Source organism: Hemitrygon akajei, chromosome 10 (genome assembly GCF_048418815.1).
Source record: "Hemitrygon akajei chromosome 10, sHemAka1.3, whole genome shotgun sequence".
NCBI lineage: Eukaryota > Metazoa > Chordata > Chondrichthyes > Myliobatiformes > Dasyatidae > Hemitrygon > Hemitrygon akajei.
The window spans coordinates 131,608,934-131,626,440 of record NC_133133.1 but is presented as its reverse complement, the minus strand read 5'-3'; the positions used below and the strand labels follow the sequence as shown (position 1 = coordinate 131,626,440).

General features: G+C 38.4%; 1 protein-coding gene across 2 annotated transcripts in view; it reads right to left on the bottom strand.

Annotated features, from left to right (window-relative positions):
- The window catches only part of LOC140734679 (UPF0606 protein KIAA1549-like), a 269,781-nt gene that overhangs the window by 106,001 nt on the left and 146,273 nt on the right, over positions 1-17,507 (bottom strand). For both annotated transcript variants that reach the window (XM_073058967.1, XM_073058968.1), the window contains exons 4-5: positions 11,863-12,040; positions 4,574-4,704 (exon numbers count right to left, since the gene is read on the bottom strand). In XM_073058967.1, coding sequence (XP_072915068.1) covers positions 4,574-4,704; positions 11,863-12,040 — 309 coding nt within the window. The remainder of the gene's footprint in view (positions 1-4,573; positions 4,705-11,862; positions 12,041-17,507) is intronic.

Here is a 17,507-nt window from a genome sequence, read left to right as displayed (position 1 = left end):
TAAACAGAAATTGGCCTGGCAGAACAAGTCGTGTTAGCATTGTGGCAGAGGCTTACGTACAACAGACCAATGCAGATTTAAGGTGAAGCTTGCAGAAAATGCAACAAAGTAAGACACTTTCAAAGAGCATGCTGGGCAGATAAAAAAATAAATGGACTGTACAGGGAATAGTAAAGAGATAAAAAGCTGCAGTTTCAAAAAGAGCACTAATCTAAATGCTGTTGATGAAAAATCTGATAATGATGAGAGTGAATCAAGACTGGATAGATAACATTAAGAATAAAAATGAAAATTAGCAAAAGACATGCAATTCACCTTACACCAGAAGTGAATGGCAAATTAATTAAAATGAAATTGGACACTGGCTCAGCTGCTTCGGTTATTCCACAAAATTAGTTTGAATGGCTTTTCAAAGATACTGAACTGAAGCCTGCAGATATCCAATGAAGAACTTACACTGCTGTAAAGGTAACTTCTGTGAAATGACATTTGTAGCAGTGAAATACAAGCCACACTGGGCTTGTACAGTACTGTGCTAAACTCTTAGGCACATACTGCAGTAATTTTATGTAACGCTCTGTACTGATACTGCAAAAAAAAAATCATGACGTGTGAATGATGACAAACCTGATTCTGATAAGGGTCTCCATTGTGGACTGAGAGTGGGAAGGGGAAAGGGGGCAGGGAGAAGGGCATCATGGTTGGGAAAAGTGGAAGGGAGAGGGGAGGGAGCAGGAAGCACTAGAGAGACATTCTGTAATGATCAATAAACCATTTGATTGGAATCAAATGACTGTGCCTGTTGTGTCAGGGCTGTCTGTTCCTGCACACACACTACCACAAACCCCAACCCCACCCCAGTACTCCTTCTCTACCATCTGCCCCACACCCCTCCACCCTCACATTTCCAACATCCTTTTCTCTAGGGTGGCCTAAGACTTTTGCACAGTACTGTATGTGGTAAAAACAGGAGGGCCAGCATTGTGAGGGCATGAGTGGCTGAGACAACTACAACTTGAATAGAGTCAACTGAAAGTGAACTAAGAAAGGTACTGGATGATGCCATAACTGTCCCCATGCTGTACACCATGAACTACTATCAACAGAGGGCAAACAGGTGTTGGTGCCAAACTGTGCGCCTTTGGATGGAAAGCATATTGGACTAAGGAAGGACCATGCTGTTCAAAGGAATAGTGTGATTGACAAAAGCAGTGGTTCAACTACAACAGTTTTTGTAAGCAACATATCTAAGAAAGTTTCTATAATGTTCATTTAACAGTTACTTGCAAAATGTGGCTTGGGTTTAAACTGGAAGATAGTTAAAGGAACTTCAGTAAAGTTGCAAGCATTCGGCTTTTGTGAGTATGAAAAACCAGAATATACTTTGCATTTGTATATTTGTATATCAGTGCACTTGTAATGCTACTGTGACACTGTAAATTCCTTTGAGGTCAATAAAGTATCTATGTATCTTAAAGTTATTGCATGAACTTCAAGGAGAGACAAAAAGCTGTTTGTAAAAGTGCATGCAAAGACCAAAGCCCGGGGGATGAATGGAAGGCCAAAAAGACTGAAAGGAGATATGAAAACAAAAGATTCATCAGATGATGTTGTGGACAAGGAAACAGAAGAGATCAGATTGCAATGGGGAGCAATAAAAGGACTAATATGTGAATACTTCAGTGAACTAAATGCACCTCCTCAAGATGAAGATGCACAAACTACACAGAAGAAATGGGAAAAGGAGGATGATATAAATGAAATGGAAAGGGAAGAGGGTAAACGAGACCTAATTTCTTGAGAAGTTAGTAAATTCAGAGATACTCACAAGAAATTTGAAGAAAAAAGTTGAGGAAAAAAAAGACAAAGTTAAAATAGAGAGAAGAGATAGCAAGAAAGACTATGAGTGAAACTGTGATAGAGAGAAAGAAACAAGGACCACGAGAGAAGGGTTGAAGTAGATCCAGAAAGAAAAGAAGAAAGCTGTCCAGAGCTGTCAGACCAACTTCTTGCAGTCTCAGAGTCAACCTGTACAACCACCACGGAAAAAGCTCCAGAACTAAGATTGTTTTCACAGCCACAAGTCTCACCTGCCAAGCAGAGTGACTTCCCTTGTCAGGAAAACCACTAGATTAGATTTAACTTTATTGTCATTGTGCCGAGTACAGATGCAAAGCCAGTAAAATGCAATTAGCATCTAACCAGAAGTGAAAAAGAATAGTGTTATTTACAAAATAACTGAATAAAAAATAAGTGCTACAGCATACAAATATAAAAGTACTGATACAGTACAATATGGGTGCAATACTGTTTAGCGCTGTGATGGGAGGTTCAGCAGGGTCACAACCTCAGGGAAGAAGTTCTTCCTGTGCCTGCTGGTGTGAGAGCGGAGGCTCTTGTAGCGCCTACCAGATGGAAGGAGAATAAAATGTCCATGGTTAAGGTGAGATGCATCCTTGATAATGCTTTTTGCCCTGCCCAGGCAGCATTTATGGTAGATGTTCTCAATGGTGGGCAAATGGGTGCCGATAATCCGCTGGGCAGTTTTCACCACCCACTGGAGTGCTTTACGGTCCGATACGGGACAGTTGCCATACCACACTGAGATGCAGTTGGTGAGTATGCTCTTAATGGTACGGCGGTAAAAGTCCCTCAGTATCCTGGGACAGAGGTGAACTTTCTTGATGCTATTGCACCTTTTTGATCCGGATGGAGGAGTTCAGGGACCAGGTGAGATCCTCAGAAATGTGGACACCAAGGAATTTGAAGCTTGATACATGCTCCACTACAGCTCCGTTAATGTAGATGGAGACATTAGTAAAAAATCCTGCACAGCGATGAAACCTTTAGGCCTGAACAGGACAATTTAAAATTTACAATGCTGTGGATGTCTGTATATAGTAGTTGTATTGTATAGTATATTGTGTATGTAGCTGAATGCATTCTCCATTGAGTTGGAGTTTGTAGCTAAGCAGAGAGGAGTGCTGTGTATTTAGTATTTCAGTAATACTGTAAACATATTGTTTAAGTAAGTATTCTTTATTTGTTTAAGTAATTCAATTACTGGTCATATGTAAAAATAAGTGAATTGCATACGTCATGAAGCTACCATGTCATATGTATGCGCCTCGCTTAAAAGTGAAAATGAAGTTAGACTTGCATTCTAGACTCACTTGTTTTTCTTCCAATTAGTTTTAAGTTTAGGAGTTTCAAAACATAATGTTTTTGATATTTATTGTTTATTTATATTTTATTATTATTTTGTTTCTTTTTTTCTGTATTTGTACAATTTGTCATCTTTTTCACATTGGTTGTTTGCTCGTCTTTGTTACTTGTGATTTTTCATTGATTCCATTGTGTTTCTTTGTATTTACTGTGCATGTCTGTAAGAAAATGAATCTCAGGGTAGTATATGTTGAGATATACTGGGAGCACTTTGATAGTAAATTTACTTTGAACTTTGTCGATCACCTTTGCTCCATCTACAAGTGAAATTTCCTGGTGGCCAACCAATTTAATTCTAGTCACCATTCCCATTTCAACATGTTAGTCCATGACCTCCTCTACTGCCAAAAAGATGCCACTCTCAGGTTAGAGGAGCAACACCTCATGCTCCAATCTGATGGCATAAACATCAATTTCTCCAACTTCTGGTAGTTTTTCCTATGTTAAAATGGTGCTGAGCTGCAGTATCTGTTGAGATCATGGCTTAAGCTGCTTTTCTAAAAAAAAGTTTGTAGGGATGGTCTTGGGAACAGAGGGGGAAATTAGAGATCAGGTTAGGGTTTAGGGACCGTGATGTGAAGGAATCAGAAGTCAGGCCTCTGCTCCACACTCTGCATTTGAAGTCCAGCAACGTGGACAAGTGACAAAGGACATCTGCAATCTGGGCCTCTGCTCCACACGCAAAGGCCAGTGACTAGGAGTCTATGCAAGCTGGTGACATGAGGGCCGGTCAGTTGGCATACCCAGAGTTTGGGTTCCCTTTATCAGTTAGTTTGGGGGGGGTCGATATCAAAGATCAGAGCTCAAAGGTCAACTGGTGGTCTGGAAGTCAAAGCCTGATAATAGAGGCTGTCTGCCTGTCTTGGAGCTGAAAGACTGTCATATGTGTTAATCAGTGGGAGAGCAGGTAGGAGGGGGAAAGCAGGGCTTGTTTGTTGCTGTTTTTTTTGCTTGTTGGGTTCTGTTGAGTATTGTTGGTATGCTGGTGCAGGAATGTATGGTGACACTTGCAGGCTCTCTAGGTTGTATTGGTTGTTAATGCAAATGATGCACTTCACTCCATGCTTTGATGTGCATGTGATAAATAAATCTGAATCTTCACACTTAACCGATGTATGATATCACAGAATGCTATTAACTTGGCCCTTGCCACTCTGACCCTTAAATACACTACTTTATATCTAACTTCAAATATATTATGAAAATAGTTATTTATTCTGGCTTGCATGGATATGTCATAAGATAGCCAACTAAAGAGAAAGGAGAGATTAAAAACCTAGTTTTCTGAAGTACATTTCCTTTTTGAAACCTTTGTATGTTTCATCGGAACACTGCAATTCATTCTCACCTGAATGACAAAGCCTTCAGTTTCATGTTGCCTTCGGCGCACTTCTGCAAATGCCATTGTCAGTCCCCTCTCAATTCTTTGAGTGAAGTTGCAGAATCTCACATCAACGTAACGAGGGACAAACTGAAGAACTGAGGAGAAAGACACAATAAGCACTGACATTTTATGAAGTAAATTTTATTAGCATGCCACCTTTGGAAAAAAACTGTTACACTATCCTGAGATTAGGAATTTCACATTGGGTGTATTTTTGAAGTAAATCTTCATTACTCACCACACAGGATGCTGGACACATGTGATCCAGAGTGGAGATAAGAGATTGGACAGGAACATCTGCTTGGACTAGCAGTGTCTTAGGCAAAGCCCACTTTGTGGAAGCAAGGCTGTTTTGACTGCCCTGAGCTTGTGCTGCTGTTGGTGGCAGGTTAGATCGTCTACTTGGGGCATGTCATATTGCAGCTGAAGCCAGAAGTGATTGGCTCATATGCTCCAGATGCTGCCTCTGCTTACTAGACCTTAGGGAATGTGGCTTTGCTTAAACAAACAGCTGGGCCTCAGGACTAGAAGGTCAGAATAAAATGGGAGAACTTAAAGGGTATTAAGGTATTCAAAGTTCCTGTGGAATTTTGTCTTTCTTGAGTACCACAAACATTTCAGTGAGCAGCATGGATCTCACAAGTCGATGACTCTTGTCTAGGAATAGGCTATTTAGGAGAACCAAAAGGGACTGGAACAGAATACAACTTTAAATACTATCAGGTTCAAGATGAGTGATAATAATCATGCCTTTTCACAGTAATCCCCATTAAAGACCACTTTTCATTAGGTGGTAGAATTAATCCTGTAGTGTTATTGCTCATTTTCCTGTAGTTATCCAAATCACAGTCCCTGCCTTGACACTTATTGCCTTCCTGGTCTTTCCACTGTGACCATATTATGTTTTAGAGGCAAAACTCAAGTCTTGTCTGGTGTCATACACTGATAATTCTTTCTATCTGTCTATCCTACCTATTTAACATTAGCCTAATCAGAGGACAATTTACAATGACCAAATAACCAACTAATGGGGACATCTTTGGACGGTGGAGGAAATCAGATCACGTGGAAAAAACCCACATGGTTAGGGGAAGAATATACAAACTTCTTACATACAGTGCCAGAGTTGAACTCCAAAATACAACGCCTCAAACTGCAATAGATAGATAGATACTTTATTCATCCCCATGGGGAAATTCAACTTTTTTCCAATGTCCCATACACTTGTTGTAGCAAAACTAATTACATACAATACATAACTCAGTAAAAAATATGATATGCATCTAAATCACTATCTCAAAAAGCATTAATAATAGCTTTTAAAAAGTTCTTAAGTCCTGGTGGTTGAATTGTAAAGCCTAATGGCATTGGGGAGTATTGACCTCTTCATCCTGTCTGAGGAGCATTGCATCGATAGTAACCTGTCGCTGAAACTGCTTCTCTGTCTCTGGATGGTGCTATGTAGAGGATGTTCAGAGTTTTCCATAATTGACCGTAGCCTACTCAGCGCCCTTCGCTCAGCTACCGATGTTAAACTCTCCAGTACTTTGCCCACGACAGAGCCCGCCTTCCTTACCAGCTTATTAAGACGTGAGGCGTCCCTCTTCTTAATGCTTCCTCCCCAACACGCCACCACGAAGAAGAGGGCGCTCTCCACAACTGACCTATAGAACATCTTCAGCATCTCACTACAGACATTGAATGACGCCAACCTTCTAAGGAAGTACAGTCGACTCTGTGCCTTCCTGCACAAGGCATCTGTGTTGGCAGTCCAGTCTAGCTTCTCGTCTAACTGTACTCCCAGATACAATAGCGCCGCACTATTATCTGGCTGCTTAACTGTCGATACCATCAAATGAGTCTGATTGAAAATTAACTATATTTGATTTGAATTACCAAACTCCATTCACTCCACTTCAAACAACATGTGTATTTTAATTTTTGGCAGCAGTATAATATTACTGTTAACACAATGACAAAATTCAGGGGTGTTCTATCCTTGAAAATTCCTGTAGTCATCCCATAACCAGCCGAACTCTCAAATGGCATCAAATATCTCAAGGCAAATAATCCTAAAAAAGTGGCCTTGTTCTTGAAGCAAATGTATTGTTTTGCTTACTTAGTAAATCTAAGCAAATAAAATTTGTATCAAAAATCAAGAGGCACACCAAACAGCTCAAAAATAGTTCTGAGCTGTAAGCTTACCATTTGGTAACTACAGCAGCCTTTAGTCTGTTTTCAGACTCACCAGTATCATTATGGTATTTCCCATCTTGTTATCAATATCTTAGACTTCTTTTGAACTTCAAAATTTTACCTTTTTTGGCAGCATCATAGCCAGTTTCACATTCACTTATGTTAGAAAATAAAATTCTATCACAATTTGACCTTCTTTTCCAAGGTTTCTTTATTGAAGATTATTGATTCACCTTTTATTTCATTACATAGCAGAGACATAAGAGACTGTAGATGCTGAAGTTTGGAACAATATGATGCTGCATGACCTGCCAAGTTCATTTGGCACACTGATTATGGCTTTATTGCAAATTCCACAACATGGTATCTAGAGAACCATCTTGCAATCCTTGAGTTCGACCTCCACTATATTACCATGTTTGATGAGCCCAGATCATGGGTAGATTAAAGCCTCTCCAATGATCATTGTATTAACCCTGCTTTTTGCAGCTCTAATTTCCTGAGGTATACAGAACAGTACATTACTGTTATTGTTTGGGCCCTATAGACATCAAGCACTGACATTGTCTGCAATGTCCATGAATATATATTACTGTGACTCAGAGAGCTCTTATACAAATCTGACAGCAGTACGAGCAAGTGAAAGGAAGAACTGAAATGAAGAAATTTCTCAGTGAATGAAAACAACCAAGTGCTCTCTCAAAGGTACGTCTACTCAATGCAGGCAATACCTAGAACTCTTCATTAACAGAGTCAATTTGCTTGTTCTGTTGCTGTCTTGTTTTTGTTCTGTTACTGCTTGTGTTGTTGTTTTGAACATTCTGAGCACACTGAGCAAGCTGACATATTGGCCCTGGAATGTGTGGCAACACTTGCAAACTGCCTCTGCCCCCTGCTGTGTTGGTAATTAATGCAAACAACTCATTTCACTGTATGTTTTGATATACGTGTAAATAAATCTGAATCAATTACTTTGGTCTACTGAAAAACAATGTTCATTATTGGTCTTGTAATTACTCCAGCTACTTGTTTATCCTTTTGGTTACCTACACTGTACATCAGGAGGTTATGTATTTGCTAGAATGAAGTCATTTCTCATAACCTTCCAACATTTCATCAGTTATCCAGTAATGCACTGTAGTGACAGTTGGCCAAATATAGTAAAGTAGGAATAGGAGCTATCTAACTACCTACAACTTCTGAAAAGGACAAATACACATGGCCTTCAGAGCAACACAGCTCTGAAAGGAACCCCTCTTGGCCTGGGAAGAAATGCTTCATTTGACAAAATGCAGTTCACTTCATTCTAAGCAATCAAGCCATCATGGACTCAACTCAAATAAAAAAGAAATCAACATTTTCGCAATCACTAAACTCCCCTGATTCAAAATAGCTGGTTCAGATAATGTCTATCCTGTGACTCATTTTCCAAATGCCTGATTCAGAAGGGAGACAGGAAGCAGGTGACTATCACAACAACTGTTCTGACAAAGGGTCAGAGTTAAACTATTGACTGATTTTCTTTTCACAGACACTATCTGACTTGCTGAGGTTTTCCATCATCTTCTGATTTTGTTTCAAACTTCCAACACCCACAGTTTTTGATTTCCGCTATAATTAGGCTGCTGTTGCTAGAAATGGCAATTCCATAAAACCATAAGACATAGGAGCAGAATTAGGCCATTTGGCCCATTGAGTCTGCTCTGCCATTTGGTCATGGCTGATCCTTTCTTCCCCTCCTCAGCCCCATTCTCCCTGTAATCTTTGATGTCGTGTCCAATCAAGAATTTATCAAGCTCTGCCTTAAATACACCCAATGACCTAGCCTCATTCCAGGTAACTCTTCAGTTATGTGCTGGAAAAGCTGTTGGGACTGACTTGGACCAGAGCTGTTGTGGAGGCTGAAAGTGGCGCATTTCTATAACTGGAGGACTGCATCTGCTAATTGGTCCTATTTTCTGCTGATTGGCAACAATGGTTTTCTTAAATGGCTGGCTGCTGGGGATCTCAACCAGCTAACAGAAATGCTATAGGATGGGGCATATCTAGCCTTGTTATTCTAAATTTGAGGGTTAAGCCTGATTTGATGCTCCTTTCGAACCAACTGCAATCTTTGGCTCTTGCAGTGATTATGCTGTCACTTCACTGCCAACAGCACTGTGGAATCATAGTTCAAATGGGTCCAACTGGTAACTAATTAGGTCTGGTCCATTTGAATTAATGAACCACTCATTCAACTTCAAAAACTGTTCCTGTTTCATTTCCCTTTGTAGTAGTGTCAACAGCATATACCACTGCTACACAACAAAGGAGTGATGATTTCCTTTGATCACAGTTCATCTGAGTCACTGAATAAACTGAATTATGGTTTCAGAATATGAAGTACAAGATTTTAAAGTTGAAATACAGTCCCCATTTCAGTGACAAGTAGCAGCTTAGATTATAACTTTTTTTTAAAAGGTGAGCTCCTGCAAACCTTTGTCTTGCGTATTTATTCTATTTTGGTCTATCATAAATGCCCACATTTAAGACAGTATGAATATAAGCCTATTGTCTGTAGATACACAGTTGGATCAGTAGGTGGCATTTTATCGTCAATAGGGTGGAGTTGTTGGGGTAGGAAATGTGACTTTAGATGGCAGTATTAAACTTGCCCAATACTTTTCTTTCGAAGGAAATATAACAGACAACTAATACTAAACCAACCATTAATGTTATAATTAAAGATAATTCCTCCTGCGCATAATCATGCAATGGTTTCAAGACCAAATTCCACATAACTTGCTCAGCAATTCTCATTATTCCCCCATCCACAGTTCCTTTGTCAATTATCTTCAATTCATAACTTCTATCTATTGACACTTCTGCCAGTGCTAATAACTGTTTCCATTCTATCAAAATCACTCTTATTTTAAGTAGGTCAATGTCAGTTCCTTTAGTTCCTGCATAATACAGAAGCTCTATTCTCTGGATCATTTTAATCCCAACATATGGTTCTGCTCATACATCAATGAGAACACCTTTTCAAAAATTTTCAGTCATGTTGCTTTCTACTATGTATACACTTGTAATTCTTTTTAAAAAACCTCATTAAAGAAGCAACTTTCAAAAGGTAAGAAAAGCATGCTGCAGATGAAGCATGCCATCTTGTCATTGGCCCATGTGGTGCAAGGATGCAATAAAAGGAGAGAATACGGGAACTGAGCTGAAAGAAAGGTAAAAGCAACAAGATTGAATTAGAAAAAGATAACAAAATAAGGTTAACACACACAAAGTGCAGGACGAACTCTGCAGGTCAGGCAGCATCAATTGAAATGAACAAGCAGTCGATGTTTCGGGCTGATACTCTTCATTAGGACGAGAAGGGAAGGGGGAAGATGCCAGAATAAGGTGGGGGAGGGGAAGGAGGACAAGCTAGAAGATGGTAACTGAAGTCAAGTGGTTAGGGCAGGGGGGATGAAGTAAGAAGCTGGCAGATGATAGATAGAAAAGGTCAAGGGCTGAAGAAGGAATCTGATAGGAGAGTAGAGTGGACCATGAGAAGTGGGGGGGGGGGGGATATCAATGGAAGTTGGAGAAATTGATATTCATGCCATCAGTTTGGAAGCTACCTAGACAGAATATAATGTGTTACTCCTCCAACCTCATATGCCATCTAACCTGATAGCATGAACACTGATTTCTCTAACATCTGGTAATTGGTGGTAATCTATGACTTTGTGGGCATCACTGAGTCACGATTGCAAGAAGATCACAGTTGGGAGCTTAACACCCAAGGATACACATCGTACTGAAAAGACATGCTGGTGGCAGAGGATGATGGGTGCCATTGTCAGTAAAAATTGAAATTAAATCCTTCAAAAGAAGTGAAATCTGATCAGAAGATGCAGAATCTTCATGGGTACAGTTAAGAAATTGCAACAGTAAAAAGACCCTGACAGGAGTTATATAGAGCTTCCAAAAGTAGCGAGGATGTGGAGTACAAATTACAACAGGAGACAGAGAAAAAAAAGAGTTCAGGGTACTTGGAGGCACACGATAAATTATGCCAAAGTTAACATGGTTTCCTTACGGGGAAATTTTGTCTGGCAAATCTGTTGGAATTCTTAGATGAAGTAATAGGCAGGATAGACAAAGGAGAGTCGGTGGATGTTTACTTGGATTTTCAGAACTCTTTTGACAAGGTGTGGCAGAGTTTTGGACCTCATATATAAGACAGACATTCTGTCATTGGACAGGGTGCTGAGGAGGCTCATGAGAATAATCCTGGGAATGAACAGCTTAATGTATAAGGAGCCTTTGATAGCTTTGGGCCAGTAGTCATTGGAATTTAGAATGAGGGGGAACCTTATTGGAACCTACTGAATTTTGAAAGGCTTAGATAGACTGTCATGAAGAGGATGCTTCTAATAGTGGGAAAATCTAGGAACAAAGGGCACAGGGTCAGCACTGAAGGATGTCTTTTTAAAACAGAGATGAGGGGGAATTTCTTTAGTCAGAAAATGATGAATTTAAAGACAGTTGTGAAGGCCAAGTCATTTTCCACCAAAATGCATCTTATAATCTCAGGGCATCATCTCCTTATTGGACATGCTGTCAAACTTCAGTTGATTTCAATCCTTCAAGGCCCCAAAAATTGGCTGCATAGATGCATACATTGTGGTAGATTATGTACTGAAACATCAGTGGTCTTTTCCCCTCAACTTCCCAACTTGGCCAGGAAAACTACGACCAAAATTGACTTACTGTACAGCACTAAGACAAGGAAAACCTGGCAAATCTCTGAGCTTAGGTGCCTCAGGCAACTACAAGTATCAATTTAGAACTGACAATGGCTTGATCATAGGCCCTTTTCACCCATGTCACTCAATTACACACTATACAGGAAGCTCCCTAATCCTTTTGGTTTTTGAACTATGACCCTATATTGAGATGTCACCCATTTGATAGCTGGCTGCAATGTTATTGTGCCATGAACACACAAACATCTCCAGCAAGGTGCACAATTACAGCATGTACAGTTTGCCACAGAATCAAACAACATTATAGACTCTCACCGATTTGAACCTGCGCCTGGTGGTCTGGTGATGTCAGAGCTGGCTGGAGAGACAGGATAAGTGGAGAAGCGCCACTAACAAGTGTGCTTTGAGACAGAGCATTGAGCACAGCTGGAGCAGAGAAAACAATGGGGCCTGCCGTCACCATGAACATGAACTCTTGATTCGGTTGAAAAACCTAGTAGCAGAAAATTAAGAGAGAAAATAAAGCAAAAAAAAACTAAACAAAGCCAAGTGTTTATATTACTTATCTTAATAATAACACATTGAAATTTTATTTTCTAGATCCTAAGATTGAAAGCATATTTTGATTTAATTTTATTCCATAGCACACACTAAACAACTGGATTAAACATAAAATTATGCACAGAATTCAGGTCAACCATTCAAATGTATAAAAATTATTCACATAAATGGCAAGTAGGTTCATTCATAGAAAGAAGGGAGATCACAGTATACAATAGCATTAATCTTTAAGAAAAAATAAGAATGAGTTCAATAAAAAAAACATCATGCCATTCAATATCTCAATGAATCCTGAGTGCAATAGGTTATTGTCCAAAATGATAACTATCAAGTAGGTAAGGACCACAAGATATGATAAACCAAAGTGTCATGAGTTTTCTATTTCTGGTAAATAATGAAGGAACATTTCCAGAAGAATTGGGAAGAATTGCTTCTTTTCTTCAATAGCTACTGCATTTTGACACAGGATTAGGGTGTCAACCTGAACAGAATGCAGTATACTCAAGGTTGTGGGCTGGAAAATTTGTTCTTGTTATAATGAATATTTGGAAATGAGCACATGGAGTCTTGGAGTCCATCTTTAGAATTTTTCAAAATCATATACATTTATTGGCTATTCTTGGCTTCCCTTGAAATGATGGGCCTTCTGCTGGAACTACTTCAACAAATGTAGGTTATCCTGAGGTAATCGATATAGACATTCAGAAGTTGATTTTGTGCACAAGTCAGAAAATAAACAAAAATCATTATGTGGTAAACATACCTAAGAGTGACAGAGCGCGAGAGAGCATGAGGGAAAGCCATTGTGGAAATTCATTCTGTTCTTTATATGTATGTACATCAGACTTGCAAAGGTAATAATCTGGCTGCTTATTACTATATACTGGTGACCATAAATCCACAGTATTTGTAACCAAGGGATGGCTGTATGGTGAAAATGATTTGCTGGCAACTCAAAAGGAAGATATATGCAAGAAAACTGTAGGAAGACAGACTGTTTGGCCAGTATGAAGACATTTCGACCTTCTTGGAAAAGCATGAGGGGATAAATAAATGAGATCTTTTTTTGACCAATCACAGAATATGTATGCAAATTTAGGCACAGACAAAGATTAGCATAGAAGCCTACAGATTTACAGAATTCCTTGCATATAATATAGCAAGGCCAGCAGAATTTGGCTTGTACAAATAGGCAATAAAGCAAATAGGATAATGATGGTATACTGACATTGATTATAACGTGCAATTCTGAATGATGCATTCAGGTAAGGGGATTACAGTTAAAGCACGCCTTCCACAGATTCCATAAGATAGAACTCACGCTGAAGGAAAATATACTGATATGTTTTCCACATTACCAACAGTGAACACAAAGCTGAAGATTCAATGGATTTTGCTAATTATACAGAGCTTTGACAGTCTGAGCAAAGAAAGAATTTTTTTTGATTAATAAGCGAGTGATGAGAATAATGGGGTGGATGGAAAATTAACATACAATTATCTCTGGAAAGGCTTTTGAAATATAATTTTGTATTGTAATATTAGCGACAGGAGTTCATGTCAGGTGTCAGGTTTTTGGCACAGTAGCATACAGTCCCAGATGTCTTTTTGACAGGGATCTACATACATCCCAAACTTCAAACTGGATGAGCAAAAGATTATTATGAATCAGTGTACCATGTGGTGGCACTAACCAGTGATTCTCTGTTGTATAGCCCAAGTAGATTTAAATAAATTTCTGTAAAAGTAATTTTTATGTCTTTATTCAAAGGCAAGGTAAAAAAAACAAGGAAACTCACAAGCACCATTTTAATAAGTGTCAAATCCAAGCCAAGGTTTAGATTTGATGCTTTTATCCAAGACTTCTGGAAAACTGGGAAAAATTGATGAGATTTTACAGTGAATTTAACAGTGGGTAGAACCTCCTCTGATACCAATTAAATGGTCATTTCTCTTCATTGTTAAACAATATCTGTTATGTTGCTTCTCTAACCGTTAGACCAAATTGAGCAACTTTGAAAAACTTAAATTATGCTAAAGGGTGATGACAGTTATTTTATTAACAATCATCATGGCTACATGTGTGGAGATATACAGGAAAATAATCACTGCCTAAAGATGTATTTCCCATCTGCAGCTGAACGGATCCTAATTACATGTTAAAGGGTGGAAGACTCACGAAAATGAACATTTGCCTGCAAATATTTTGTTACTTCAGTTTTGTATTTCCCCCACCCCTTCCAAAAAAAAACAAAAAATATTTTCTGAGAAGCATTTCCAAGTCACCACCTTTTCCTTCCATGTGCCTGCTGGAGTGAATATAAGTGGTCTATGAGTAAAGGAACAGAGTCTCTTCTCCTAGATTTCTGGTCATCACCTTTCTCAAGATTACAGACTGTAATGAGTTGCTTGTACATACAAATATCAAGTAATTAACAAGAATTAAGTTTCAAAAATAAACCAACATATAAATGTATGAATTTCATAGACCATACAGTCCTTCAAGCCTTCTCTACCTTTTAATATAATCATATTTAATCTCATTGTAATCTCAACTCTACATTCCCTGTAACCTTCCACCTACTTCTAGTCAAAAAAGATACCTACCTTTGCTTTAAAAACATACAAAGACTCAATGTTTTTTGGCAGCAATAATTAGTTCCAAACCATTCATGTACAATATATGAAACCAGTTTAATTAAGTACTGTATAAAAATGAAAAAAAATCTGTGAAAATGTTGGTATAAATCTGCTGGGACTGCCTTTAACTTGGCATTGCTAGTAATCTTTTAAAAAAACGATGCACAACCTGCAATAAATAATCTCAAAACTAAATTTTAAAATAATGCTCAAAGTTCGAAGTTTAAATTAAATTCTTTTCATGATGCCACTATGTATAAATAACCTAACTCAGTAAATTTAACTGACTCATTGTCATAATTATTCACTGTTTAATAATTAACTTACAGTTAAATAAATTTTTAATTGGCTATTCATTGACTATATTAGAAAATTCAATGCATGTACTGAATTAGACTTTGTAGTTCAGCAACTCTTCATTACAATTGATAATGACATTTCTATCTGAATTATTTATAACCTCAGGCATAAGAGATCAACAGAATAAAATGGTGCTTGTGTGCTTCCAATCTTTTGCAGTTTCCCTGGCATTCTGCCACATCAATTTTTTTTAGCTAGTCAGCTTACATGTGAAGTTGATCTATATTGTTCTTCAAATTCGTTCCACCTGAAAATATTTTCCTACCTCAGTGACGAATGTGTACATTACTCATTTTTAACTCAACAATAGCACCAGCAGCCATGACTATCTTTATAGTTGCACTATTAATATTTTAAAATTTCACATCTTAAAACCAAATCCTTCATTGTTGACAACTTAATTAAATGTGTTGGCAGTTTGACCAACCTTACGTTTTCAGATAAATCAGCACAATAATTTCATATCAAATTTACTTTTTGCTCTCCACTGCGCTCCTTGCAATTCATTGTTACTCTGGCTTGTTCTCTCCCATACAAATTCAATTGTTTTGTGCTCTACCTCCTCCCTTTTCTAGTTCTTGGTGATCCATATCATTGTTCTCTACTCCCAGTGTTACACCTAACTTAAAAATTCAATTTCTGTCCTCCATGACGTTTCTCATTCTCTCTGCACTAAAGTATATTAGCATATATGCACCTATAAAACTCTGCCCCCAGACCACCACCCACCCTCATCCCTTCAATTTTATTCCCATTGAAATTCTTGTCTGAGTAGGAGGACAATGGGATATCTATAAAAGATCTACAAATTTAAATGAAATAATAAACTTTAAAGAGAATTCCATATGTCATCCTTCAAATAAATGAATGTATTGGAGATGATTATAGTACAGACCAGACACGTTCGCACAAGAACAGATAGTCCAGGAAAAGTGGGACCTTCTAGGATGTGCAGACATGCAATTAAAATGAGTTAAAAACAGACACACACAAAATTATAGACTTCGTAATGCAAGAGAAGAAGAAGAAGTTTTTGCTGGGTAAAACTAATTCAGGAGAAACAAATTTAGGGAAAAGGGAATACAAGTGGTAAAATCATGAAGTTATTTATTAATCAATAAAAACTTAGAACGGTAAAGAAAAAGATTGCAGGATAAATTAGAAATGAAGCAGGAAGGATTTATGAGGAACGCGAATACAAATTTATGGGAATACAAAAAGAGCATGTTTCAGTGGACAATTATTCAAGGCAAAGGTGCATTAGAATGCTATTCAAGGATACCCCAGACATGTCAACAATAAGTCAGACTGCGATAAATACAGAGTGGTCTTCCTGCAGTCCACAACAGAGAGTCATTCATGAGGTATTTCTCATTTGCCTCCTCTCAGTGGACAGATTCACAGTATGGATTCTGCCCATCAAGAAGCACAAAGGAACATGATGCTTACTGTGCAACTACACCAGCAAATGTAAACTAGCAGCATGTGGCTTCTCTTGACTTCACTACAGTTTTTGACTCCATCAATCAGGAATGAATGTAGAATACCTCCCTCAAGTCAGCTGACTTTAGAAATTTGTTTCCTTCATGAGGACAAACAAACTATGATTGTAACCAACAAGTAGACAACAGAACCATTCTCACTGAAAACTGGCGATAAACAAAGTTGCATCATTGCTTCAGCACTTTCGTCAAGCTTTCTTACAGCAATGTTGAGTCTCAGCTCAACACACTTTCCATGGAAATGAATCAAGTCTTTTGAACTAATAGGAAGCTATTCAACATATTGTGGTGAACTACATATACCTGTCTGGACTGCTTCTGTGGCTCCTCCCACAGACCCCTGTATAAAGGCGATTGAGGCCTGATGCCCGGCCTCATTCTCCAGGATGTAGTGTTGTTCATTCTTCCAGTCAATAAAAGCCGATTTCTCGCTCCTTACATCTCAGAGTGAGTTATTGATGGTGCTTCACTCCATTTGAGGCACACTCCAAAATCAAAGTTGCTCAAACCTCTGTAATTGAGCTGCAGTATACAAATGATATTTGATTCTGCAGAAGCTCACAAGTCAACATTCAAGTGAAGTTTAATGTCATTTAACTACATACATGTATACAACCATATAATGTATGTAGAAATGAGACGTTTCTCTGAACCATGGTGTAAAGCACAGTAGTACACATAACGCATGATTACTTATGAAGGCAAGGGTAAAATTTACAGATGAATCATACCTAACTAACACTGATATTAAACCATGTAAGATACGGAACAGATTAACCAGTGACACTTTGAATATGATGCAGCACGGAGCTTGAAGCCTAATGGCCTGGGGTAGAAACTGTGACCGTTCTTGCTTTTATGCATCATAGTCCCCTGCCTGATGGTAGAAAGTCAAAG